Here is a 26,496-nt window from a genome sequence, read left to right as displayed (position 1 = left end):
TACCTGCAAAGTGGATGGGATTCTGGCTAATCCTATGCACACAATGCAAAATAATATCTGCAGTGCAAACACTGCAATTTCAAAAATCATTGCGTTTTTGTAAATTGCACTATGTCACTTATACCTGTGGATTCGCTGGCGTTTTCCGTATACTTGCTGGTACTATAAAAGACAACACCCCTGCAACGTGTGGCCTTAGCCTGAGTGTGCGATATAAGTGACATTCTTCCATTCCTATATAGATATAACATTCTATTCATTTTACATAACTTGCTTTGAGTGCTGATCTTAGTTACATCCTGTATCACCGCCCACAGCTGCCTTCACATGTTGGTGCCCTGGAGCTGAAATCTCTCATCACATTTTTGCAGGGTTTTGCTCTAGTGTTTTGCAATCTGGGAAATGTCGTCTTCACACCAGACCGTGTACAGTAAGCTGATATGGGAAAATCTAATGATAATGGCTATTGAGTAATCTGTAAAATCTGAACATAATGGACATAACTTGAACCCCCCAAAAAAACCTTCCCTTGCCCATAACTACTACATGTATTATAGCTCTAATATTAGAAGCCTACTTGTATACGGTATAATCTTCTAACCTCCAATAATTGCTTTGTGCAAAGTTTTCAGAATGCCAATGAGATGTTTTTGCTGTCTCTCCTAATTGTCCTATCGGACCCTCTGTGGAGCCTCTGGCCGTGAGTGAGGAATGTGGGGTGGGGGTGGGATTCAACCTTATTTTATCTTCTAAATTCTTCAAGTTTCTCCATTGGCAGATAATACAGGGATGAGCGCCTTCTGTCCCTGGTACGGCCCGTACAGACCAGGAGAAGGAAGAGCTCCCTTTTTTTTTTTTTTTTTTTCCCCTCGTTTTTTAACATTTTTTTTGTGCTTTTGCAGGAAATCCTAGACTTCTTTGGAAGGAGACCCCACCTGCGTCGAGGCAGTGAACACATCTTGCAAGCTGTAGAACTTTCGCCTGAGAATAATTTCCACCTTTCTAGCAAACATTTCAAAAAGTTCTTTCGAAACTTAGAAATTTGAACTGAAAATTGAAGATTTCCTCCTGTGGTGTTATGAGAAAGTTTTGCCTGAAAGACAGCATTGGGTTACTGAGGAATTTGTCTAGCCACAATAGATTTACCATTGTCAGATCTTCACCGTGACCTCAGAGCAAAGTTTTCTCTAAACAAAAGAACGGGTTTGGTGACTCAGGAGTTTCTGTAGAACCCGAGCTTTCTCCATATATAGGTTACTGCGGGATCTATATTCTCCGGGAGCCTTGACACAAATCCGGTTATTTTTGACTACCTCTGAAAATATAAAAATGGAGTACGGGAACCTTTCAAACCCTTCATACAATCCAGCAGCTGCCCCCGAAACTGGGGCGATGCAAGTCTTTAGCAGCATGGTCCACTCCTACCTGGACTTGGTTCAGAGGAACGCCTTCCCGCCTGGTAAGTAACGTAATAATTCTTTATTTTTTCCTATCAGTATGTCTTTGTAGTATGGGAGGAAATCCACGTAAACACGGGGAGAACATACAAACTCCTTGCAGATGTTGTTCCTGGCAGGATTTGAACCCAGTACTCCAGCGCTGCAAGACTGCATTGCTAACCACTGAAACACCGTGTTGCCCGTAATAATTCTGTATTATTGGCAATGCAGAAATCTTAGGTCTTGACCTCTCAGAAGTCTCTATTGGTCGGTCCAGGAGCAGAATTGCTATAGGTTGCCCTGCTGGAGTCTCCGAGCTAAATGCATCCAAAAGGGCCCAATGGGGTATCTCAGGACCTGAACCCCTAACATGTCAATATGGCATCTCAGAATTTTTGTAAAGCTATAGATACACTTTTTAGGTTCAAAAATATTTATTGTATAACCACAAAAAAGTCCAGTGTACAGGTGGAAAAATGACATTGGTATAAATAAGAAGTAATGCAAATTGTACATAGAGGAAAAGAATAAGGCAACCCAAAATATTAAGCCTATGGAGTCTTGAGTGAAAACAAAGAGATAGAAGCAAAAACGCAGGTCTAGTTTGATGCTGGAGCTGAATAGGAGCTTTCAATTATAATCAAAGTACTTAGTATTTGTTCACCTGAGTACAGGTCAGTACTTCTCTCTATATGTCCTGCATAGTTTCTCAGCGAGGGACCATTGTGAGATAGGCGCTCTTCTACTTGCTGTCCCTACTTACTGGCCAAGGATCTGAAAATCTCAGGGTATCCTCTTCTGTCCTGAGTCTGAAGTCGACCTCTTGGTATCTGTTTTTAGATTCCTTCTTCTTTCTGGCTCTATTATCAAACCTTTCAAGAGTTATTCCAGCCTGAGGCCTACAGCCTAATCCATGGGCTAATCTCACTGAGGACTACTACAGGGGACCCTGGTGTCTACAGCTCTGATGGGAATAGTAGTTGGACCCCCACTGATATTTTGGCTAGGTGTTAATCCCTCCAGGCTAGGCTATCCCATCATACGGCACATTTTGTCTTCAGCGAAATTAAGATATTTGGTTACTTCCTTGGCATTGCTGCAGAACTTTCCGTTCGTGTCCGATTTCCATCCCACATTTCCATATATTTCTTGGTCTTCTTGTCTGACATGCAAATATTTAGGACATATTAAAATCCTGTTGAGGCAGCCATGTTCTATTAAAGGGATATGAAGCCGTCTACTGGGGGGACTCTGCTCTAATTTATGGAGGCTCTAAACCATTACAGGGTCCTGCTTACCTACAGCCTTTATGTCCTATAGGGGGGGCCTACCAAGGTTGGGACTCCCAGGAACAACCATTTACCTTTGTTACAGTAGATCACACGAAACGTAAATGTACCAATCACTCTTGACCCTCTAGACAACCAGGGATCATAAAAATTGCAAGAAAACTAAAATTCAATTGACATTTCTTCTTAATCTGAAGCTGCATCCCCCCCTTCTCCCCATCGTTTCTGTTTAGTAGATGGATTTTTTCGTAGCTGAGGAGAGGTAGATGACTTTTCCCACTTATAAAGTTTTCTGCATTTGTTGCTTCTGTATGATCGCTATAATGAGTTAAGTGAGAGAAATGACTATTTACAAGGTGACGGTTGTAGATAAGATATTGAGATAAGCCTTTTCTTTCTGCTATTTCATGGCTGATGTATTCCTTGAGTCTTGGTTATAAATGAGTTCTCTCTGTGTCACAGAAGGCAAACAGTACAACAATGCCGCCATACACAGGTGTTATAAGCCGCATGTAAATGTGCAAACAACCATTGAGTAATGTGACCAGCAGCGTAGACCGCAACTGCATTTATAACACCGTAATTATGGGAAAACACCGGGCCGACCATCACAAGCTTCCGTGGATATATTGTGTAATACCTAGTGCGACAGGGGGCAAAACAGGATCAGACGGCAGAGATGAGTTTGTAGTCTGTAGTTATGGAGACATGGAGAACGGTTGCAGATTTTTAGAGGATGAGTATCGGCAATGTCACCCGTCATACTCGAGTATAAGCCGACCCGAATATAAGCCGAGGCCCCTAATTTTACCACAAAAAACAGGGAAAACTTATTGACTCGAGTATAAGCCGAGGGGGGGAAATGCAGCAGCAGCGATGGGAAAATTTCAAAAATTAAATTGGTGGGAGTTTTTGGGTGCAGTAGGTGCTGGGGGAGGGGAGGGGGTGTTTTGGTTGTCTGTCTGCCCCTTCCCTGAGCTTGAGGGCTGGGTTTTTTTTCCCCCCACTTGGAGTTCAGCCTGAATATAGGGTATCTGCAGTGCTCCTATTAACCCCTTCCCGGAACAGGAGCATTGTAGATCCCCTATATTCAGTAGACACAGGGAGACCTAATGTGTATGTGTGTCACAGTCATTTTCTACTTTTAGATGGATTCTAGGGAAAGGAGGGATTTACAACTTTTATTTACTTAATTTTTTTATTATATTTTTTTTAAAGCTTCTTATTTCTCACTATTTTATGGGATGTTCTATACATTACTATTGGGGCTGGTCATAGACCCCTCCTCCCAAAAACAAAACAAAATTTTTTTTTATTTTTTTTTTACTTGACTCGAATATAAGCCGAGAGGGGCTTTTTCACCACAAAAACTGTGCTGAAAAATTCGGCTTATACTCGAGTATATACGGTATATTCCAAATCTAAGACAAGTACTGTGAGTGCACAAGGGTGAACTGGCTAATCTACCCTGTTCTCTATACTGTGAGTATCCCTGGACCATGTTTGGCTCGTATAGACGGGCTGCCGGTGGTACCATTGTATGACGGATCCAGCTCTGACTCCTGATATAAATGGCAGTCCTGGCACAGATGTGAACAGCGGCTTACTCAGTCAGTGATGAAGCATTGAATCCCTTATCTGAATGTCTCTATTTCTTTGCAGCATTTCTCGTAGACCTGATCAAAACTGGCAGTTACAATGGTCAACCCAAAGACGTAAGTGCTCGTCACCTTATATAGTCTATTGTAGCTGTAAAAGCAGCGCAACGATCACAAGATGTCCAAGATGAGGTCATGGCTATCGGTCACACAGTCGTGTATGTCCCCTAGTGGCCAGAGTTAAGCCTAGCAGTGCTGACCTGCCATGTTTGTGTCTTCAGCTGCTTTGCTTGCTTACGAACATCAATATAAATTTTTGTTTAGATTTGAATATTTTTTTCAATTTTGTTAATCTTTCAAAACGCAAATTGAATGGAGAAAAGAGAAATGTGAATCCCATCAATATTCGGTGTGACCTTTACCCTTTGGAGGAGGAGTCCTGGAAGCGATGATCCGGCCCCCGCATATATAGCCCTGACTGCAACATCATCCAGTCCGTCTGGGATGACGTGAAGAGACAGATGGATTGGACAAACCTACATCCACTTAGTTCTCCAAGATGGCGGCGGGAACAACCTCCCTGCCCAGTTCTTCCAAAAACTGTCTGCAAGTACCGAGAAGAACTGATGGAAGGCAAAGGGCAAAGGTCACACCGAATATTGATGGGATTTATACTTCTCTTTTCATCATAGACAAAAAAAAATAACCTATTAACCCTTTAGTTTCTGCAAACATTCTTACCCTGCAGCATCTTTCACTTTTGCACAGTATTGTACGTTCGATGTGTCTCTCCAGACAGAGGAATCCTCAATCTCTTGTACACCATATACAATTTTAGTGCTAGAAAACCTGCAGATGTTTACATCCCCCTCAGTCCTATAGACATTTCCCAGTCTCGGGGCCACATCCTCTCCCTAGACACGGCCGCAGAGTCACCAGCTGCACCCTGGCTTCCCGCAGCGAGCCCTGCACACAATGCCCTGACACACTGGGAAAAGGAAATCTGCATCTTCTGCCCTGGGATCCATTGTTGGTCACCGGACGTGATGGTTTCCCCCGCACCTCTAACAATGGCGTTACTTCTGTCAGGTGCAAGAGGGTCGGCAAAACACACAATGCATTCTGGGAAATGTACTTTGGTTCAGTTATCTCCTATGTATTAGTAGTAAGGGTTTAACCCCTACATTGCTTTATTATTTGCCATTTATTATATACTATATATTTGTGATTGGTATTGCAGCATTAAGATCTATAGGGTTGAGCTTCATTACCAACGGCCGTACTTAGAATCATATCTTTGTCCCTTTCCCTTGCATGGGACTGAGCTGCAAACAGGCCATGCGACCAATAAATGTGACATGGCATGGGTTGTGAAGTGGAAGTACATGTGATCCTCGGTGGTCTTGGGTGTCGGACCCCCACTTATCTCCAAGTGATGACGTCTCTAGTGACTATATATATATATATATATATATATATATATATATATATATATATATATATATATATATATATATCCCCCGCTGGCCTATTAATCTATCATGTTTGGTTGCAGGGAGTCTGACCATCTCAATACTAAAGTGATAGCTTTCCTTTGTCCCAATTTTAATAAAATCTCCTCCATTGTGTAGAAAACATCGCTGGTATTTTTATTTTTAGCGGTATCCCGTAAAGTCGGAATAGTGATTTATTTTGTGTCCTTTAGTTCTCCTTAACCCTTTCACTGCCCGGTTTCCTGTTGCCGCACTCTGTCTCGGTGCCCTCCATTGTTTCGCGGGTGTATATTTGTATTCAATCTGTAAATATTTTACCCAGTCAGCGTCCTAAGACTCCCGACCATGACTTGTATTGTCAGATAACAAAGGTCCGCTTTCTTGAGAAATGGCTGTATAAACAGAGCGGTGACTAGTCGTACTCATTCGATATGCATGGCGATCCTATAGAAAGGCAGGGGAGACGCAATTCGTGCCTGTGCCAGAAAGCGTTGCTCTACTTGGTTAGGCCCGTCCTCCTCTGGGCCAGGGTAAGGCACTGAAATAAGTAAAATGGTGTAAATGACCTTAATGGCTATATACATGGTAAGCGTCTAGCACCCTGTTATATCCTATTCCTGTTCTTGCAGATCTGTATCCTCCTGTTTGCTTACGGTGATGTCTTGTTTCTAGGTGCTGATATACGAGGTGGGCTACCTGGTCGCTCTGGCCATCGGCGCGGTCTTCATCGTACTGATGACGCTGGTCGGCTTATTTTTCTGTTGCTGTCGCTGCTGTGGGAATTGCGGCGGGAAAATGTATCAGAAGCAGACGAAGAACATGAACTGCAAGAGGAGGTTTCTGTACTTCTTCCTCCTCATCATCACTCTCGTCATCCTGTGAGTATAGACGTTGTACATGACGCGTGACGCGACACATACGGTATATTGTAGGTTGAGGAAATCCCAAGAGGTGATGACTTTAATTGAGGAATCCAAAAAACTAGAACTTTCCATTACGTAACAAATCCATTTTATTTGCTGAAACGGGAATCTTCTCTTAAATTTAGATTTCATGACTTCCTTTACGTTCCGCTTTTCTCCTCCCAGGGCCGGGAACATTTGTGCTTTCTATAGCAACAGCAAAATGAACAAAGCGGTCGACAACAGCTTCACGTCCTTAAATAACACGATAGACAACCTGAGGACTTACGTCAGTTCAGTGCCCCAGGTACGGTAATCACTACCACTCCCAGCCAGCCAACTAGGCAGTATGTGCAGCTATAAATCTCAGCTCGTGTCCTTTATTGAACTGTACCATCTGGTGAGTCCATGGAAAGATTGCACAAGGGTTTTATGGCCACTTACCAGCCACATGGAGGAATAAGCTGTAAAGATTTTATAGGGGATCTTCAAGAAAAGACGATGACCTGATACTACAGCGATAAACCTCAATGTGACTCGGGTGGGTGGATGGGAAAGTATTGACGTATTATTACGTGGCCACACCTGCAGGAAGTCTCACCACAATGCACCTTGGTACGTTAGGAAAATTAGCTATATGGCTGCCATGTTTTAAGATTGAACATTAGCTTGTACAGTAGCCAGTCATAGGTTACACTAGAGCAGTCTTTCTCAAAGTGGGCGATAACGCCCCCTTGTGGGCGCTGGAGGCCTATAGGGGGGCAGTAAAGGGCACAGAGAAGATTGGGGGGTGTTGAAGCGGTTTAGGGGGGTGATGGCTAATTTAAAGGGGTGGTATCATAACAATGATTCTATCTATACTGCTTGTTAATGTGGATTTAAGACTTTTCCTAAATACATTGCTGCAGCAAAACTGCTTTATTTGTCCACTATCTTACTTTATTCACTTCATTATGGACACTAGCACCTGGCCCCCTGCTCATTGCTGAGGGAGCCACATGACGTAGCTCCCTGCTGTGTGGGGGGAGAGAGGGGGGGGGCTGAGTGTACGGAGCCAGCCTGTGTCTGCACCACACATACACATCACATACACATCACCTAGCTCCCTGCTGTGAGATAGAGGGGGGTGTGTGGAATAAGTGCTGCTTTCTTATATAGAGCAGTCTAAATCCTACTGGGCTAAAGGACCTGGTCTCTCTGTTCACTAGGATAAAGCTTTATTATATAGAGCAGGCTGCTAGTGGGCAGAGGAGCCAGGTCCTTTAGGAAACTCTGTACAAGGTAAATCTAAGTCTACAGGACCTTTTGATGACATCACAGGCCCTTCAGGCCGGTTGCAGATTACCGAACGCGGTGACTTACGGCTGTTTTTGAGTAAATTCGAGCCTGATATTAACAAACTTGTTAAAAATCATCACATTCATCCTTCACATTAGATTAGTTTTAAAATTAAAATTGAAATGTTTGTTTTAATAATATGAATAAAAGTTTTCCTAATATTACAAAATGGTGTTTTACATTACCCTCATCAGAAAGTCTTATTTTCACATGACACACATAATTTAATTATTAACATAATGACTGCGATTGTGATTCTTAAGATGTAGTAAAGTAAAAAAATTTGGGGGGGGGGGGGGGGGCGCTAGAAAATAATTAATTCTCAAAGTGGGCGGTAGACAAAATAAGTTTGAGAACCTCTGCAGTAGAGAGACAATTGTCTTCCTCTTGTAGGAGAGGTAATTTGCAAAAATGGGTACGGCCAACTCATACAACTTGGGGAACCACTTGTGGAGGACTAATTCAATACCTACCGTATTTGAAGAAACGATGTACCAATAACCAAAATGGTGGGACTCCAGTACAAGGCCCCAATCACCAAAACGGGGAGACTCCAGTACAAGGCCCCAATCACCAAAACGGGGAGACTCCAGTACAAGGCCCCAATCACCAAAACGGGGAGACTCCAGTACAAGGCCCCAATCACCAAAACGGGGAGACTCCAGTACAAGGCCCCAATCACCAAAATAGGGAGACTCCAGTACAAGGCCCAAATCACCAAAACGGGGGACTCCAGTACAAGGCCCCAATCACCAAAACGGGGAGACTCCAGTACAAGGCCCCAATCACCAAAATAGGGAGACTCCAGTACAAGGCCCCAATCACCAAAATGGGGAGACTCCAGTACAAGGCCCCAATCACCAAAACGGGGGGACTCCAGTACAAGGCCCCAGCTCCACCAATCTAACTGCAGTGAATTAGAGAGAGGTCGAGTATCAGTGCTGCAAATTTTAGGGTGCTATTAAGGCAGCCAAGTGAGGGCGCTCTTATCGGTAAGCTGAGATTCCTGGTGCTGTTTGATGGAGTCCTCACACTATAGATCTGAATTAGATAGTCCCGCCTAGGACCTGGAGGGAAAACGGAGACCACTCAACATTACAAGTGCCATGAAAGGACCATTTTAGGCTGCATCAGGTCCACCTAAGAACACCCACAAGACCTCCCACCCTTTGGGTGCACGTTTTCATAGGATCTGAGTCCTTTCAGGTTTTTTTGTTGCCAATGGAAAAGCGATGTTAAAAAAAATAGTATGGATGGCTGAGGGTTATGGCCAGGGGTACCTGTACCATGTAGGACAACCCCTTAAATCCCAGCGCCCTAGATTATGGAACTGTGATGTTACAGGTTTCCAGTATATTTAATATAAAAATGTCAAGTATTTCTAAGCCGCTTGGTAAGAGTTGATGTATGAACTTAGGGGTTAATAAATGGATTTTTATGTATATGAGTAAGATTGCTGAATAAATTCTGTTTTACACTTTATTTTTCAGGACGTTGACATTATTATCAATGCAAGTAACACACCCATTAACTCGGCCAACAGCAGCATTATTGGTAAGTCCATGGGCACCAGCGGTCAGGTTACTGGTTCTTCACCAACATGCAGGTCTCCTTCTCAGACAGACTATGCTTGGCTGAGCATGCATGTGTCCTTAGTTAGTAGAGGAGAGTACGCTGCTTCTAGACCCCTCTAGTGGGGGCTTATTTCCTTTGAGAACTGACCATATTGAAGGTTGGTGGCAACTTTCTTTAAGGCTCCTTGCATATGTCAGATTTGAGCCTAGCCCAGGATCCCAGGGCTGTAAGTCAACAGTGCTAACCCCATGACCTCCCCATTATACAGCTGTGTACCCTTCCCCCTCCAACCGTATGACATGGGCCACATCATTTCATTGTTTGGAATGATAAAAAAATTTACATGTCCCAAATAAGCGATCGTGAACAACTAGAAAGTTCTGACTTCAAAGTAGAAAATGTGAGTTATAAATGGACTTTTCTTTGTGTGTTGTACAGGGATCGGTCCGGTTCTTGGAGGGATGATAAAAAGTAGTATCGAGGAACAAGCAAATCAGACGCTGAATACCATTCAAGCCACTGTGAACGGTAAGAACTTGGTGTATTGGCTGGATACAGCTGCCATACTTAATGTCACGTGTACCACAATCTCCGTTAATGAGATATTGGTGTACTGTATGCAAGGTTCAGATTTGTGACGTCATCGGAGCTCCACTTAGTCATCTCCAGAGCCATTAACCGCCCATGCACTTCAGGGATTAGTCAGCAGAAGAAGGAAATGGCCATTTCTCTCAACATCTTCCCTACACATGGGGGCTGGGCTTGACTCTGCATGCATATAAATATGAGGCAATTGTTGGCACCAATCATAGTCAGCCAGTCCTGATGAAATGAGTGGGCTTGACTGACTGATACTCATCTTTTATCATCTCTCCTGGGATCTCTTGCAGTGATCCGTGCTCCCTCAGGACCCTCTATGGTGGTCTTCCAACCTCCTGGATGAAGTCCTATACCACAGAGGGCCACCAAGGACTCCGATTGTGTCTCAGAAGACTGGTGGGTTGCGCCGACATAATGACACTTGCATTAAAGTGCCATGACGTCAGCGTGCCCCATGTGATCTCTGAGATCTAATCACCGTCCACATTGGTGCCCCAGGACTCATGACCACACCCAGAACGCCAAAGGACAACGAGGCGGACAAACCTCATAAATATTCAGGAAACAAATCTTGCAAGGTTCACCCATCTTTAATGGGCAACAAAATTAGATTGATGGGGGTCTTATACTTATTAGTTATGTGACAGGACTTTGGGGCCCAGTGATGAGTGCCGCCTCCTAGACAATGGTGTGTCTTTCGTGACCAATGCTCCATTCATCGCTATGGGGTTGACAGGACTGCAATCTGTGGCAGCCCCATAGTGGTGGATTCTGTATATCGGGAATAAGTGTCCTTAATGGCACAACCCCTTGAAACCCAATCAAATATATACCGTGAAGATAGATGGTTTAATGTAAATAATGGAGAGGCCATGGCTGAGCATTGTGGCACCTTCAAGTACCTGACCGGCACGGGTGCCCCATTTAGATTGGTATCGATGACTTATTATAACAATATCAATTTTTATTTATTTTTTGCTTCTTTAATGCTCTTGGAAAGGGTTAAGTTGCCGGCACAGCTCTTGCAATGCAATAATAGCCGGCAATTAACTCTCTAACTCTCTGTTGCCGTCTTTGTTCCATTGGACAGCTGTTGTACTAGTTTGGGAAGTTGTGTACTTATAAAAAAAAAATAACCTTGGTTGGCAAAACCCCCTCTTTTACGACATGCCAATTAGACAGATGAACTCATCCCTATCCCAATGAGGAATTGGCCGTCATCTATCATCTATTACAGTCTGCAGTGGTTACGTTCATCCCACGCAACGCTCAAGTATTTTTACCACATAATTCAAAGTTGTACAGATCTATAAAAAAATAAAAATACCACACTGAGGGTGGATCTGACAAATCTTCGCCCCGGTCCGGTTATAGACACAGGTTAAATATACATTTTGCTACTTCCGTAATTCCATAAATCCAGCCAGAGTTGAAGATTTGGCCTCCAACTCTTTTGTGTGGTCTTGTACAACACAAGACAAGGTCAAACACCGCTTCTACTTCTATAGATTGAGCGATATCGTCACAAGGAACCTACAAGATCTGTAGAACCTCCGGATCCATTGTAGTTTGTTTTAGCCCAATGATGGTCCTTCCGCTAATAGTCTATAACGCATACGTTCAGTAGGACCTCAAGATGTAGGGGACAAAGGGATCCAACACATAGGTCTCTACTCTAACCTAAACTATATACAAAGTTGATTCATTTATAAGTATTAAAGTCATATAAAGATGGCTGATGCCTTTAATCTTCGCTCAGACGAATCTACCCGTTTGGTTATATTTTAGTCTTTTTGACTGTTTTATTATCCCTCATGGAGAATAATCCATCCTCTGTGAGCTAATCCTTCAGCAAACCTTTGTATCAAAGAGATTGTGTATCACGCTTCACGTAGTTACAGTATCTGAGATTACGGCTAATACCGGCTATGTGTTCTTTAGAATATTTACACAATGTACACGGAGTTTATAGTGAGCAATGCCAGCGATGGTGACCATTGACTTCCTATTCTTCCTGGCAGGCATGGCCGATGGGTTACACTGGCTCACGCCCCTCCCGATAACATTCACGTCTTAATCTGTAGGGTGTGTGTGTTCCTTAGCTGACGGGAGGTAAAGGGTCCATACATGGGTCTCGCTCCTTGTCCAATCCATAGTGGTCTCTGATGATAAAAACGCCTTCCCTCAGTGCTTATTCACACAAGAGGTCTTGACGACCGTGTGCTAGGTAGGATCTGTGATTGTACACCCTGCCATGACAAATACCGATCACGTGGCCCTGTCGTAGCCTCTTAGGCTTCCTGCTTAGGTGTACCAGATTACCCGTCTTTGACCCTGGCTTGGTACTTGACCTTACTCCCGTGCTACCTGACCTGTATTTCGCTGACCCCTGACTTATTACCTGACTGTGCTGCTTGTCCTAACCTCTTGCCTAGACCTTGACCTCAAACATACTATGCCAGCCCAGACCTTGGACATTCTCTTCCTGATCAGATCTGTGTCTCTTGACCTATCAACCAGACATATAACTCCAGTCCTAGAGGTAAGTAACCAGGCGGTCCTCTGCACTGACGAACAGATCCCTTTTATAGACAGCATTGTTAGCAGTAACCCAAAGGGAAACCATTTAGACGACGGGTCCACACCCGCAGCATCTGTAAGTACATGGAGTAACCTCTTTTCCGTGAAACAGCCCACAGGAACCGGGCTCAACTGGTCACATCAAAATTTCCCGTACCCTCCGGCTCTGCTTATGTATGACAACTCAGACTCTTAGATTCTCTGAATGCCGAAGGACAATGTGAAGTATTTATCCACAAACCATTTATTTAGCATTTACAAGAACTGTACAAGGGCAAACCATTTTAGGAAGGATTATCTACGGTAAAAATAGTTCAGATGACGAATGCCTACAACCTTCAGAAAAAAATCTTTAGAAGGAGATTGTTATAGGTAACATTATAAAGATATAAATCTGGCTGCAAGTCTCGACCACCAGCAGGACTTAAAGGGGTTGTCCAATGTCCACAGAACAGGGGATAAGCATCCGATTGCCGGGTCTACCAGTGATCAGAAGGCAGGAGACCGAAAGTCCCCTTGTGACTGACATGCCATTCCCTTCTATGGGGCTGCAGTCCCGGCATTATGCCCATGGGAAAAGAAACCTGCTCTAGATATTAGAGGATAGTATGTCCTTACAATCTAGATGAATCCACCAATGTAGACTACGTTTGGCCAACTATCTGCTGGTAATGGTGGAGTCTCGATACTCACGGTGGTAGAAAGCTGATCTTAGGCATACCGGATATCAACTTGTACAACGCTTTGTTCCTCCAACCCAGAAAAACTTGTTTATTTCCAACCTTTCGGCTAGTTTGTGGGATCTACAGCAACCCCATTGCGGTGCCTAAAATGATAACCCAATGCTGGTGGATAACAGGAAATGGGTCAGAAGGTTTCTAGAAAACGAAAACTATTGGAACCTCTGAAGGTTGTTTGGTTAGTTATACGCGAATTCTACGAAGGGGTTAAACAAAAGGGTCTGTTATCAGGAAGTAACATTAGGAAAAACATAGGCAGTCGTGTACAGAGGCGATATCTTTCCTGGAACATAGCGTGAAATCAGATCTGACCGGAATGTTTTACACGTTGTCGAGCTGGTCAGACTGGAGAACGTCTCACACAAAAGATAAACAGATTGTTATAACACCGTGAGATCGCAGGTTTGTGTTACACCAGTGACATGAATGTAGCTACTGTAAAGTCTATCAGGCAGAACATGTTGAGCAATTTGTATAGATCGGAAGACGAAAATAATTTATTTGGCTAGGAACAGGCAACGACAGCAGATGACGCCCCTTGGTATACAACCAGAATGGGGGGGGGGGGTTCAATACAAAACTGTCGACTTGTAACCACTCGGAACTGGGGGATCTGGTGCCTCCAGCTTTCTTTACGATTTTTGTACATTTTTGCAAACCGCACCTGTAGAGACCATGACTCTTTATTACCTAGACTAGACCACCTTGGAATGGACCCACTCCTGTCCGGAGCACTAAGGAGTCACATGGGTTTCCTTTGATGTGTGTGGCTCCTAGTAATGGGTTTTTATGGAGAGCCATGAAGGAAGTTCTCCATCACCAATTGGTCATCAAGCATATTCGATAAGTGTTGGTGGAACAGCCCACTATTGAATGTGTATGGGCGGGGGGGGGACTCTTTCATCAGGGGAGATATTGGATTTCAACAGGCCTGACGTTTGTGTTCTCAAGGGGTGATAAACTCGCTCTGCCGATTCTACTAAAAACGCTCATCCGAACCATGTCACAGGAAGAAGGACTGTTATTTTTCTTTCAACTTCATCTTCATAGGTTGCACAAATCTCATATCTTTCCCTTCATTGGGTTGTAATTTTTCCATTTTTGTGACCTTCTCTTTCATTATTAATGTGAATTCTATTTTAGATGGGCAACAGATGTATTACATGGTGGCCACTGGATGTTACCCAGAATAAGCTACTCTCATCATGACGCTCTATAGAGAAGTGTATGAAAGCTTAGGTGTTACATTGGGTGAATAGGGGCAACCATGATTAGAATACAACCTAATTATTACCATAGGAAAAACAAGAGTGTAGACAACGCTCCAACAAATCACGGAAAAAATCTCATGTTCACTGGTGACCATCTTTCCCATAGTAAAGCATTCAAGTTATGTTGAGGTTGCGATAATGTTCCAATTTTTCCAGAAGGTATTGCTGAATATGTCTCCCACCAGTCTACCATTTATGACTGTTCTTTACAGTGTTCAGATCTTGTTGCTGTAATTCCCACAATAGCTGTTTGTGGTGGGAGAAGCCGCCTATTGTCGAAACTCTACCATCTCTTGTCTTTAGTGCCTTCAGGGGCCCCAGCAGGATCTCTGAAAAGACATCAGAGCACATTTACTAAAGGTGTCCAATTTTACGACATCCAATTTCCTATTTATGTGTCTAAATTTCGATGGACGTGCTGTTTATCTTGTATTGAGTTGACTTTAAAGGGATCCTATCATTGGATTCCCTTTTTACTCCCTAACACATAAGAATAGCCTTGAGAGAGGCTATTCTTCTCCTCCCTTTAGATGTCTTCTTCGCGCCGCCGTTCGGTAGAAATCCACGTTTTCTTCGGTGTTCAAATGAGTTTTTTCGCAGCACTGGGGGCGTCCCTAATGCTGCGAGAGAACTCTCCAGCGCCGCCTCCATCTTCTTCTGGAACGACCTCACCCTGTGTCTTCTTCTGTCCTGGGTTTCAATCTTCTAGGCCTCGGGCAGAGCCGACTGCGCATGCCTGGGCCACAAGATACTGTGTAAGCGGCCATTTTCTTGTGACCCGAGCATGTGCAGTTGGGTCTGCCTGAGGCCTAGAAGATTGAAACCCAGGACGGAAGAAGACACAAGGTGAGGTCATTGCAGAAGAAGATGGAGGCGGTGCTGGAGATTTCTCTCGCAGCATTGGGGACGCCCCCAGTGCTATTTGAGCACTGGGATCCGCCCCCAGTGCTGCGAGAGATATCATTTGCTTACCGAAGAAAACCTGGATTTCTACCGAACGGTGACGCGGAGAAGACCTCTGAAGGTAGGAGACGAATAGCCTTTCTTAAGGCTATTCCTACATGTTAGTCAGGAAAAAAGGATATCCAATTATAGGATCCCTTTAAAAATATCATACAAACTCCCTGCACAATCCGGAAATAAACAGCAGGAAACTTTACTTGATATAATTATTGTATTATTTATATTAAACATTAAGATATTTGACTGTTACAATGTCTAGATTTTTATCTACATTACTTTTCTTTTTTTTTTTTTTCCTTCTCAACACTTTGGGCATTTTTACACCAATTTTAACATTGTTCTCAATTGTAGCGGGAAAATGATTTATTAGAAATTTCCATAACTCTGCTTATTTCTATGACAAATTTTGGCCACACCCATTTTTGACTTTTAGAAGGTAAAGTGTTGGGCGAATTGCACTTCCTGCAGCTTTTGCCAAAATTTAGCAACTCCTACTTGTACTGGACAACGAACCCTATTGTCTTAAAGCAGATAATCCCTTTAAACTGGATGTTGTACCTGCGATCGTTTTTATGGCGGCATTATTTTACTTTCAGTGTGTAATGGGTTAAATAATAATTCTTAGCCTTCGTCTTGTCTTCTAGATCTAAATTCCATGGCAAAAGCCTTAAGATCTGTGAACGATTCCTTTGCCACCCTACAAGCCACCCAACAGCAGCTGGAGCAGAATCTCACCGCCATCCGGGATCAGATCAATCAGACGCTCACGTCATGCGGCAGCGCCTGCTCTTCGGCTCCTTCAGTCAGCGACTTGACCTTCGACATCAAATTCCAGAGTGTAAGTGCCATTTGACCATATCCTTTTCTAACTTGCACTCAGTTCACACTGGAGTTTGGGTTTCCATTGGGGTCCTGAAAAATGGAAACCTAATCTGCTTAAAAAGTGGTTAACTGCAAACCCCTTAGACTATAAAGGGGTCTGCTGGAAAAATTTGGAGAGAAAAGTCCTGCTAGTATCGCTTAGAAAACACAGGAAATGTAGCAAAAAGTTGCAGCTATCCTTGTGACTCTGGCCTCCCCCTGGCTGTTGTAATGCTATAGTCACATACCCTAGGACAGTGATGGCGAACCTTTTAGAGACCGAGTGCCCAAACATCAACCCAAAACCGACTAATTTATCACAAAGTGCCAACCTTAATAATGTGCGGATCTACAATTGCACACAACTACAGACCTGCAAAATATGGTCATACGAATGGGGCTTTATAGAGCTTTCTGCTCCACTGTGACCCCCACACAGTCCAATCTGCTCCACAGTGGCCCCCACAGAGTATAATCTGCTCCACAGTGGCCCCCACAAAGTATAATCTGCTGTACAGTGGCTCCCACACAGTACAATTTGCTCCACAGTGGCCCCCAAAGAGAGGGCTCTGAGTGCCACCTCTGATACCCATGCCATAGGTTCGCCCTCACGGCCCTAGGATGATAACAGCCGACTGGTGGAGGTTACAGATGCCAGACCTGAAAACTAGTCTGCCATAAAGGGTCCAGGGCGATGGAGTTGGCATCAGGGTCATTTTTTTTTTTTTTTTTTTAATGTAGATTGTGAGCCCCACATAGAGTTCACAATGTACATTTTTTTTCCCTATCTGTATGTTTTTGGAATATGGGATGGAAATCCATGCAAACACGGGAAGAACATACAAACTCCGTGCAGATAGTTTTTTGCCCTTGGCGGGATTTGAACACCAGGACTCCAGCGATGCAAGGCTAACCACTTAGCCACCGTGTGGCCCCGCATCAAGGTCATTTTTGTGTTGAGGATACGACTCCACAGCCCGGAAGGGTCTTGTCCGCTTTACTAAACCCCATTCACATTCACTATATGGATTCGATGCCGATTTTCACTCTAGTATTAGCATGCAACCGTACAGTATATATCTAGCACCATGTCTCTAATTTCTAGGTTACAGCACCCCCTACTGGTTTTCTAACTTTATTAACTCTTTACAGATCCCAGATTTTACAAACCAGCTGAAAAGCATAAATGATTTCTTAAACTCCGGAGTTGACGGCAGTATCCAGAAGGTAAGTTTAGTTAAGGTCACGTCTAATCTACCGTATGGTAAATATAAGATTCTATCAATTCCTTCCCAATATGTCAGTGTATAGTCCGCTCAACCCCACAGTATGGAGATCATTCGGGGAATATTCACGAGGTTTGTTCACCTGTTTTGTGCTATTATTATACTCTGAGGTCTCTTCAGACCACCGGAGTAGAATAATCGAAGGCCCAGAGAAGGTGCCGCTAATTTTTTTGATCATTATCTGGCCTCCTGGGTGTTGTCACCAACCCTGGGTCCCCACTGTGCCCTGTTCTTGGGTCTGTGGTGGTCACATGGGGCACGCCGTCTACCAATTTGTACTTGGATCGGATCGGATCCATCTGTCAGGCATCTTATTACAGCAGCAGCTCTCCCCCACTGCTCTGCCTGCAATAAAACCTGTGACCATGTGAAGGATCAGCATTAGATTAACCCTTTTTACAAGGCTATTTCTTTCAGAGGAATTCCTGAGACTGACACACACGATGAGGTCAAGTCTTTGTAGTTTACTGCCATCACTCATTTCTAGGGTTTCTTTTCCTGTAATTGAATGTATTATGGGTCCGTGCCGACCGCTGGGCAGGGCCTTCCTGTCTAGAACAGGTTCCACAAGCCCTATTCATTTACTTTTCGTGAGTTCCTGATGGCTCTGTATCAAGAAAAACACGCGTCATTTATGTTGGAAATTAAAGCTATAGAGCAAGACGTTGTCTAGTCAGGGGAGAGAAGCTCTGTCAGGGGAGAGAAGCTCTGTATGGTGGAGAGAAGCTAGTCAGGGGAGAGAAGCTCTGTGAGGGGAGAGAAGCTCTGTATGGTGGAGAGAAGCTAGTCAGGGGAGAGAAGCTCTGTCTGGTGCACAGGGAGCCGCCATAGCCAGGTCCTGGTTGATTCAATGGCAAAAATATCTCCCGACAAAGTAAGGTGCAACAAACCCTTGCATCTTCCATAAAATAATTTGGTTCCTCTTGTTATTCCTCCTGGAAATATATGAATACATTGATAAATAGGTGTGTCCTTGCACAGACTGAGTGCTAGCAATGACGTGAAGGGAAACCTTAGACATTCCCCTTAAAATAGGAAAAATTTGTATTAAAGAAAAGAAACCATTCTTCTTACACTTATAATGTTACTTCTGTCTTGTTCCGCCGCTCCTTGATGGGTCTGTGATTATACTAGGCCTTGAGCGCTGGATGTGGTCACCCGTACTGGTCTTGTGGGGTGAGAAGTGGGAAAGGTGAACAATTCTTACCTTAAAGTATGTTCGAATCTATTTTCTTGATTCTTACAAATTTTGTTATTTAGGGGACACATCCGATCTCCAGGCGACTTCCTTCTTCTATAACGTATAAGATGTTATTTTTTTTGTAATTTGGAATATTCCTATCATTTGACCGCAGGCTCGCCAGACGCTGAACGACATTCCGCAGACCGTAACCAACCAGACCAAGAAACCTGTGCAAGGTAAGACGATCCTCCACCAACATCCCGGAGCACGAAACGCCAAACTAGAAAATTGTCTTGAGCAGAAAATTTTTTAAATTCTTTCAGTTGAGGTCAGGGATCATTTCTCCCAGTAAACCGGTATTAATATCTGTAAATCAGGCAGGACCAGTGACCCCACCGAATCCCTTCCCTCGCCCCTTTCCAGGAATGAGAATGATGCAACAAGTGCAAAAGCTTGCAAATTTTTCCAAAAACTTAAAAAACATTTGTGCAAAAATTAGCAACTTTTACATGCCTTGTAAATCTCTCCCAATGAGTTTAAGGATTATTCCCATATCACAGCTCTGCCTATGACGGGCAATGGACAAAAATAACAGTAATGTGAATGTAGCCTTAGTCAGACATTACCATACCTGGATGCTTCCAGCCTGTCATGGGTGATAACTGAAAAGAATAGAGCGCGATTAATGGCACGGCGATGCTATAGGTGACATCACGAGACACACGATCCTTATCCCTGTTTTGCAGACGTGCAGGCTCAGCTGACAAATATAGGACAGAAGATTCAGGACGTCCGCAGCAGCATTGCTATTGTGGATACATTGAATTCCGTCAATTCTTTTTTCGATATGGTCACCGGCAACGCCACAAAGTATCAGGGCGACGTGGTGAAATATGAATATTACAGGTGAGATGGTCCATTTTTCTTTTTTCCTCTTTTTATGACCGACTTGCAAAACAACCCATAAAAGGAGTGCATTTTATGTCAAATATTCTGAGTTTATAAAAAAAAAAAAAAAAAATTGAACAGAAATGAACGTGACCCTATACCGTGTGTGCCCCCTGCAGGTGGATAGTTGGGATCTGTCTCTGCTGCCTCATTCTCCTGGTCGTCGTATGTAACCTGTTTGGCTTGCTGCTCGGACCCTGTGGTCATAAAGCACACGTGGACCCCACAGACCGAGGTTGTCTATCCAATTCTGCAGGAGACTTCTTCATGGCGTAAGTAAATGGGGGAAATAAAGTCCTGAGACCAGCCCTCCACTAGAGGGAGCTCAGGAGCATGGTGCACATTGTGTTCTTTATTGACTTCAATGTCATTTCATTAAATGATGTCCAAGTACTACCCTGCAGCCCACACTAGGTGGCAGTATAGGTCAGATAGCGAGTTGAACTAGTCTGTGACTGTCGTTTCCTTGCAGAGGAGCCGGATTCAGCTTCATTTTCGCTTGGCTTCTCATGTTGGTGACCGCAGTGCTGTTTGCCGTGGGAGGAAATATCTACACGTCTGGCTGTAAACCGTGGGCCAGTGGGCAGCTCTATCAGGTGACTCTTACCTTCTGTAGAGTATACGGCATAAAAAGGCCTAAATACCCGCTAGGACTCAAGGAAAAGTTGGGTGACAACCTGTAATGGCGCTCCTACTGGTTATCTGCCAGCCTTCCCAGATAGAACAAAGACCTAGTAAGCCTATTAGACAACGTTACATCTGTGTAGGAGCCGCCGTTGCAGAATTTGCCAATTTAACCATTTGCTGACAATAATTACAGCCGCCATATTTCTCTACTTTCCAGGTTGTTGATGAAAACGTCAATTTAAGCAAGTTGTTGAGTATGGATCTCAACAACCTGAACCTGACCACCCTCTATCGGTACGTATACCACTGGGGTATATACAGAAATTATGGGCTCCAGCCTCCACTAGGGGGAGCCCATTACACATGGATTTGGACAGTATGGATGGCGTAATTGTATAAAGTTGTATGCACTGAGCTCTCCCTAGTGGTGACTGAGGGTTAGTTTTTTTTCACAAGTTCATTTAAAGGGGTTTTTCAGGCTAGAGGTAGTGATGAGCACTGACATCAGGTCAGTCGGGTTGTGACACCCTCATGTTCAGCTGATCTCAGCCTCTCCTCTGAATGCTGTGATCTATTCAAACAACTGATCGGTGGGGTCCCGGGTGTCAGACCCCTGCCAATCTGCCATTATTGACCTGTCTTAAGGATGTGCATGTACAGGATATTGCAAGTCCTATGGGCAGAGAATGACCACACTAGATATTCCCAGTCTCTGAGGTGTTGTCGGTGCAACCTTTTGCTATGTCCCTGTTCAGTTCACCACTCTGCATTTTCTTATTCCCTTGCAGGGACTGTCAGAATAATGATGCCCTGTGGACTACACTGAACCTGAACTCCATGTACAATCTGGACTCCTTTCTGAATATCAGTGAGGTGAGTACGACCAAATCTCCATAACCATACACTTCTATAATAATGAAGTGTACGGTTAGAACCACCTTGTAACTCCTCAGATACTCCTAACCAGCTGGGCATAGATGTAATACACCGTTATGGGAACATCCAATTTTGATTGTCCCCATTTGTTACCAGGGTTCTTTTCAGGTTGTCCTGGTGCTGTGAGCCATAATTTAGGAGCACAATGACATTCTGGGGGCTTCATGCAGTGAGCAGTGATCTAGATTATTTACTCACCGCTCTGCTCTGGGCCCCGAGGGCTAAAATCAGATCAGACCCTGGAACAGAGCAGTGAGTAATGAACCTACCTCATCGCTTGCTCCCTGGACAATACACAGTGTTATGGGGCCAATGTATAGTGTGCAGGGCGCATTTCGGCATTATACTATGTGGGAACAACTAAGGGGGGCATTATACTATGTGGGAACAACTAAGGGGGGCATTATACTATGTGGGAACAACTACCGGGGGCATTATACTATGTGGGAACAACTACCGGGGGCATTATACTTTTTGGAGGATATAAAGGGGGAGTATGAGGAAGCATTAGCACTGGTGAGGTGTTGTGCAGTACCCAGCAGAGTAGGAGGCAGAATACAGGTGATGTTTTTTGATGTTACAGGGACATTTATTTTTGAAATGCTGCTGAATTTTACCGGGGTTTTGGGGATTTAGTTACCTTTGCTCGGCCTGTGTACGAGGTCCCGGTCCTTTTCTTTTGTTCATCTTCTTTGTTTTCTGCCTAAGGCAGAAATGAGAAAGTTCAGTTTGCGGGCTGCCTATCTGGTCAGTTAGCCGCAGTGCGGCCTGGTTCGGTTAGGCTCCGCCCGCTTGTGGTCGGAAGACCATAGAAGACGGAAATCTCCTCTAAGAAGAGGCATCAGGCCTGCGGTGGATGCAAAATTCCCCTGCCCTTTTTTCTTTCTCTTTACTAAGGACATCAGGGATTCCATTTCCCACATCGCCAAGAAATGGCGCACTGATAGGCGCTCTTTGTCCTTGCCATCGCTGGTGCGATTAACCATGGACGACCAAACTGTTTCTTTGGACGAGGATGTCAATTCCAGCAGACCCATACTCCCCAGGGATAAGATGGGGGAAACTGCTGATGTCCATCCGGTCAGGTGACTAGGATGTTGATGGGGAAGCCTCCTCGTCCACCTCTGGGGGGTGGAGGACCTTCCATGTGGACGCAACCCTAGCCAGGTTGATGGAAACTGAATGGAAACATCCGGAAAGAGCTCATCTAGCCTCCAGAGTATTTAGAACCCTGTATCTGATCTCAACATCCCAGTTGGATTGATGGGGCCCTAAACCTAAGGTGGATAAGGCCGTGGCGAAGCTCTTCTGCCGTACAGTGGTACCTCTGGAGGACGGCTCTAATTTGCAAGACCTGCTGGAACGACGCGTGGACGGGACCCCCAGGAAATGTTATTCTGCCTGCTGTGCGCAAACTTCGGTGGTCATATCATCCACCATTATGGCTGACAGTCTTCATTCTCGACTTCAACAACGTGAACGAGATATCGATTCCGGGGTCCCTAGAGATGATATTCTCTCTCATCAATGTCCTCCGTGTTAACTACTGCCGATTATCTGGGCATGGCCTCCCGTCAACAGTTAAATTAATTTCTGATTAAAATATTCCATCTGTCCTACCAGCACGCAGGGGCAGAAATACCCACATTGTGCTGCTATTAGGATTAAGGGAAACCAGTTTATCTACATAAACCACCACGCTGCCCCATCTCCAGCTCTTAGTGCAATCATTATTTCCGTGTTCATCACATTACATCTTGAGGCTGAGAGGTTTCCTTAATGTCTATGGTTGACCACGACTGACTTGTTTTTCTTTCTATTTCCAGTACACGGGTGAAGTGAATAAAATCCTAGACAACACCAATATCAACATCCCGAATATCACTTTCCTGAGCAGCAGTCAGAAAGACCAAATCACTAGCGTGGCCACATCCGGCATAGACACTTACAACTTCTCTAACTTTAACCAGCAGGTATGGAAACCGCAGACATCCTGGAGTATACAGTATGTGCTGGGTGATAGTGGATAAAGGGTTAATGGGTATAATTAATAATGATCTGACCTTGGCCAGGGGCCGCTGCTTCCTCTTCTATGTGTGGTTTGGCATCCCTCTTTCTATAGGGGGCCGTTATACCCCCTAGTGCAGCTGTGGCGGGGTATGTTACAGACTGTAAGCTGGTTGGGTACAGCACGGACATCACCTCATATCATTCCCTGTCTAACATGTTGTTCTCATTTCAGGCGGTAAAGAACGTCACCAAAACGAGCCTCTTATCATTTGCAAGCCAATTGGATACGCTGGCGGGGGTAAGTTGTTAGCAGGTTCCACCATTGTACTGGGGTTATTACTTTTATTTGGGGTGCAGTACCTCTTATGGCCACGGGCTGAGTGTGGCGCTGCAACATTTCTGAGAAAGCAGGCAATCCTTTTGCCACCTTGGTGTAGAGCACCTATGGTATAGTCTCCTGTTTTCTTACATAATAAGGACTACTTTCTTACAAGGCGCACATTTTAGGCAGTAAAGTCACCTTAGTTATAATGGCGGCCTATGGTGATTGTCACCTCTGACCCTTCTCTTATCACACCTGTATAGCTTTAGTCTTATTAAGTGTCTGATTTCTTCTTCCTTAACAGAAAGTTCCGGCACATTCAGCTGCTCTCACCAATGAGGCCAACGCTCTGCGCAATCTCCAAAACTCTATCGACACCATCCTGGTCCCGCAAATTGTTAGTACTTACTATTTTATCTATAGTCTGTGTATTGTTCTGGTCACGTATGGATATAATATATGGCGGTGCAGGGACATATGGATGATGAGATGTCTGACCTGTAGGATATTTACCTTCTATATGGCCTCTCCTAATTTCTGTATCTTTACTCTTCAGAACAACCTTACTACAGATATTAACAACCTACAAGCAAAAGCCACAAAGTTACCGGTAAGATCTTCATCTATTAGTAACCGTACACTGGAATGAGATGGTAACGGTGGAGTCTGGTGAGCCCATATACACCGGGTGGTTGGCCCGACCCTATTGGCAGTACGATGATACTTATCCCATACTGGCACGGTGATAGGACACATCCACATCTATCCATGGGTTGTGTCTGGTACTGGTCCGCTCCAGCGATGTGCAATATCCTACATAACCAGTGGACAGGTGTGGCGCTGTCTTTCGAAGAAAGCAATTGTAGCCATTTTTATTATTATGTTGAGACTATATTACCTTTAGCCCTGTGTTGGGGTATACACTCATGTAACATGTTTTTTCTTTGCAGGACTCTTTAAACAAGAGCCTTCAGAGCATTATAGACGCCCAGAAGTTTGTGGACACCCAAGTGGTTGGCATTATAAAGAACGTAAGTTCTGGAACAGGGTGAATATAGTATCAGATGTAAATATGGTATGTCAATGGCAAAAATATTCATATATACAGTATGTGTGTGTTGGGTTGTGTCACCTATACAAGTCTTTTCCTTTTTCGCTTCCTACATAACTTCCATCTTCCCATGTCTATAATAGGACACCAGGATATATATAAATAAGATAATCGGATATTTCGAGTCCTACATCAACTGGACAAAGACCATGGTGAGCGCCAGTTTATTCTTTCTATTACAATTTTCGACTGATTTTTCTGAAAAAAACTGAAGATAAAAGTGTCTTTTCTGTATAATTCAGTGCCCCGAACCCTCTGTATTTACCCTCTCCTCTTTTGCTCTCATTTTATCAGCTGACACAAAATCTGGCTCGGTGCAGACCCATAGCCAGCGCTTTGAGTTCTGCCGAGGTCGTCGCCTGTCAGTATCTTGTGGACACTGTGGTAAGAATCCTTCAGAGCTGTAATTGTAATTGTATCATAATGGAACATTCCACAAGTAGGAGGAGTCTGCTGGGTGCAAATATCTGCCCCTTTACCCACCAGAGTCCATATCATGAAAAACACTAACATGTTGGTTAGGTCTGGTGTGGACTGACGGAGGTGACCGGCTTCCCTGTGACGACAAGTCCTTTTGTAGTCAGACATCATAGAGGACCACTCACAGGGCCACTTCTTAAAAACGGTTCTCACATCAACCAAGTAAAAGACCAAGAAAAAATGTCCATGTTTGAAAATGAGCCCGTTGCTCTTGTGGTTACTGAATAACAGATTGATGGCTTTGTTGTGAAGTTATGTGCTCCCCTCCAGAGCACTAACCTCTTCTGATATAGACAGTGGTCCAAATTTACTAACTGGATTGGGTCAGGAGAGTACCGTATATACTCGAGTATATACGGTAGCTAGTTTTAGGTGCTTGATGTCACATCTCACTCAGTGGCCAGAGCAAGGCAGGAATACCAGCCAACTGGGGGTGTCTTGATCTATCAGATTTGCAGTAGATTTTAGTGCAGGACATGGGGGATCTGCTAAACGAGTCTCTTGCTCATTTTTCCATGTTTAGAGCCTGTGGGAGAATAGGTTAAGACAGACATAGGAAACCTCACTCTGAATATATTTCCCCCTCACCCCATGAATAATGAATTTTTTTCCCTCCTAGAATGCCTTCTGGTTCAGCCTGGGCTGGTGCACGCTTTTCTTCATCCCCAGCATTATTCTAGCAGTGAAACTGGCGAAATATTACAGAAGGATGAAAATCTCAGATGTGTACGAGTAAGTCATCATAAAGAGGTTTGTTAACGGGTAGAGATGAGCGAGTACTGTTCGGATCAGCCGATCCGAACAGCACGCACACATTGAAATGAATGGACGTAGCCGGCACGCGGGGGGTTAAAGCGGAAGTACCAGGTGCATCCATTCATTTCAATGCGTGTGTGCTGTTTGGATCGGCTGATCCGAACAGTACTCGCTCATCTCTATTAACG

The 26,496-nt window shown here is 44.1% G+C and overlaps 1 protein-coding gene across 2 annotated transcripts in view; it reads left to right on the top strand.

The window, feature by feature from the left end:
- LOC142183594 (prominin-1-A-like) overlaps positions 1–26,496 on the top strand; it is a 51,650-nt gene that overhangs the window by 23,366 nt on the left and 1,788 nt on the right. For both annotated transcript variants that reach the window (XM_075258734.1, XM_075258733.1), the window contains exons 2-23: positions 903–1,459; positions 4,391–4,443; positions 6,492–6,697; positions 6,908–7,028; positions 9,550–9,613; positions 10,073–10,162; positions 16,433–16,626; positions 17,802–17,876; positions 19,291–19,354; positions 19,865–20,024; positions 20,186–20,338; positions 20,539–20,662; positions 20,911–20,987; positions 21,482–21,566; positions 23,456–23,602; positions 23,872–23,937; positions 24,266–24,358; positions 24,518–24,571; positions 24,912–24,992; positions 25,156–25,224; positions 25,367–25,456; positions 26,172–26,284. In XM_075258734.1, the coding sequence (XP_075114835.1) occupies positions 1,330–1,459; positions 4,391–4,443; positions 6,492–6,697; positions 6,908–7,028; positions 9,550–9,613; positions 10,073–10,162; positions 16,433–16,626; positions 17,802–17,876; positions 19,291–19,354; positions 19,865–20,024; positions 20,186–20,338; positions 20,539–20,662; positions 20,911–20,987; positions 21,482–21,566; positions 23,456–23,602; positions 23,872–23,937; positions 24,266–24,358; positions 24,518–24,571; positions 24,912–24,992; positions 25,156–25,224; positions 25,367–25,456; positions 26,172–26,284 (2,309 nt within the window). In that variant the 5' untranslated portion in view covers positions 903–1,329. The remainder of the gene's footprint in view (positions 1–902; positions 1,460–4,390; positions 4,444–6,491; positions 6,698–6,907; positions 7,029–9,549; positions 9,614–10,072; positions 10,163–16,432; positions 16,627–17,801; positions 17,877–19,290; positions 19,355–19,864; positions 20,025–20,185; positions 20,339–20,538; positions 20,663–20,910; positions 20,988–21,481; positions 21,567–23,455; positions 23,603–23,871; positions 23,938–24,265; positions 24,359–24,517; positions 24,572–24,911; positions 24,993–25,155; positions 25,225–25,366; positions 25,457–26,171; positions 26,285–26,496) is intronic.

Source organism: Leptodactylus fuscus, chromosome 10 (assembly GCF_031893055.1).
Source record: "Leptodactylus fuscus isolate aLepFus1 chromosome 10, aLepFus1.hap2, whole genome shotgun sequence".
Taxonomy (NCBI): domain Eukaryota; kingdom Metazoa; phylum Chordata; class Amphibia; order Anura; family Leptodactylidae; genus Leptodactylus; species Leptodactylus fuscus.
This window is presented reverse-complemented; position numbering and strand designations above follow the sequence as displayed.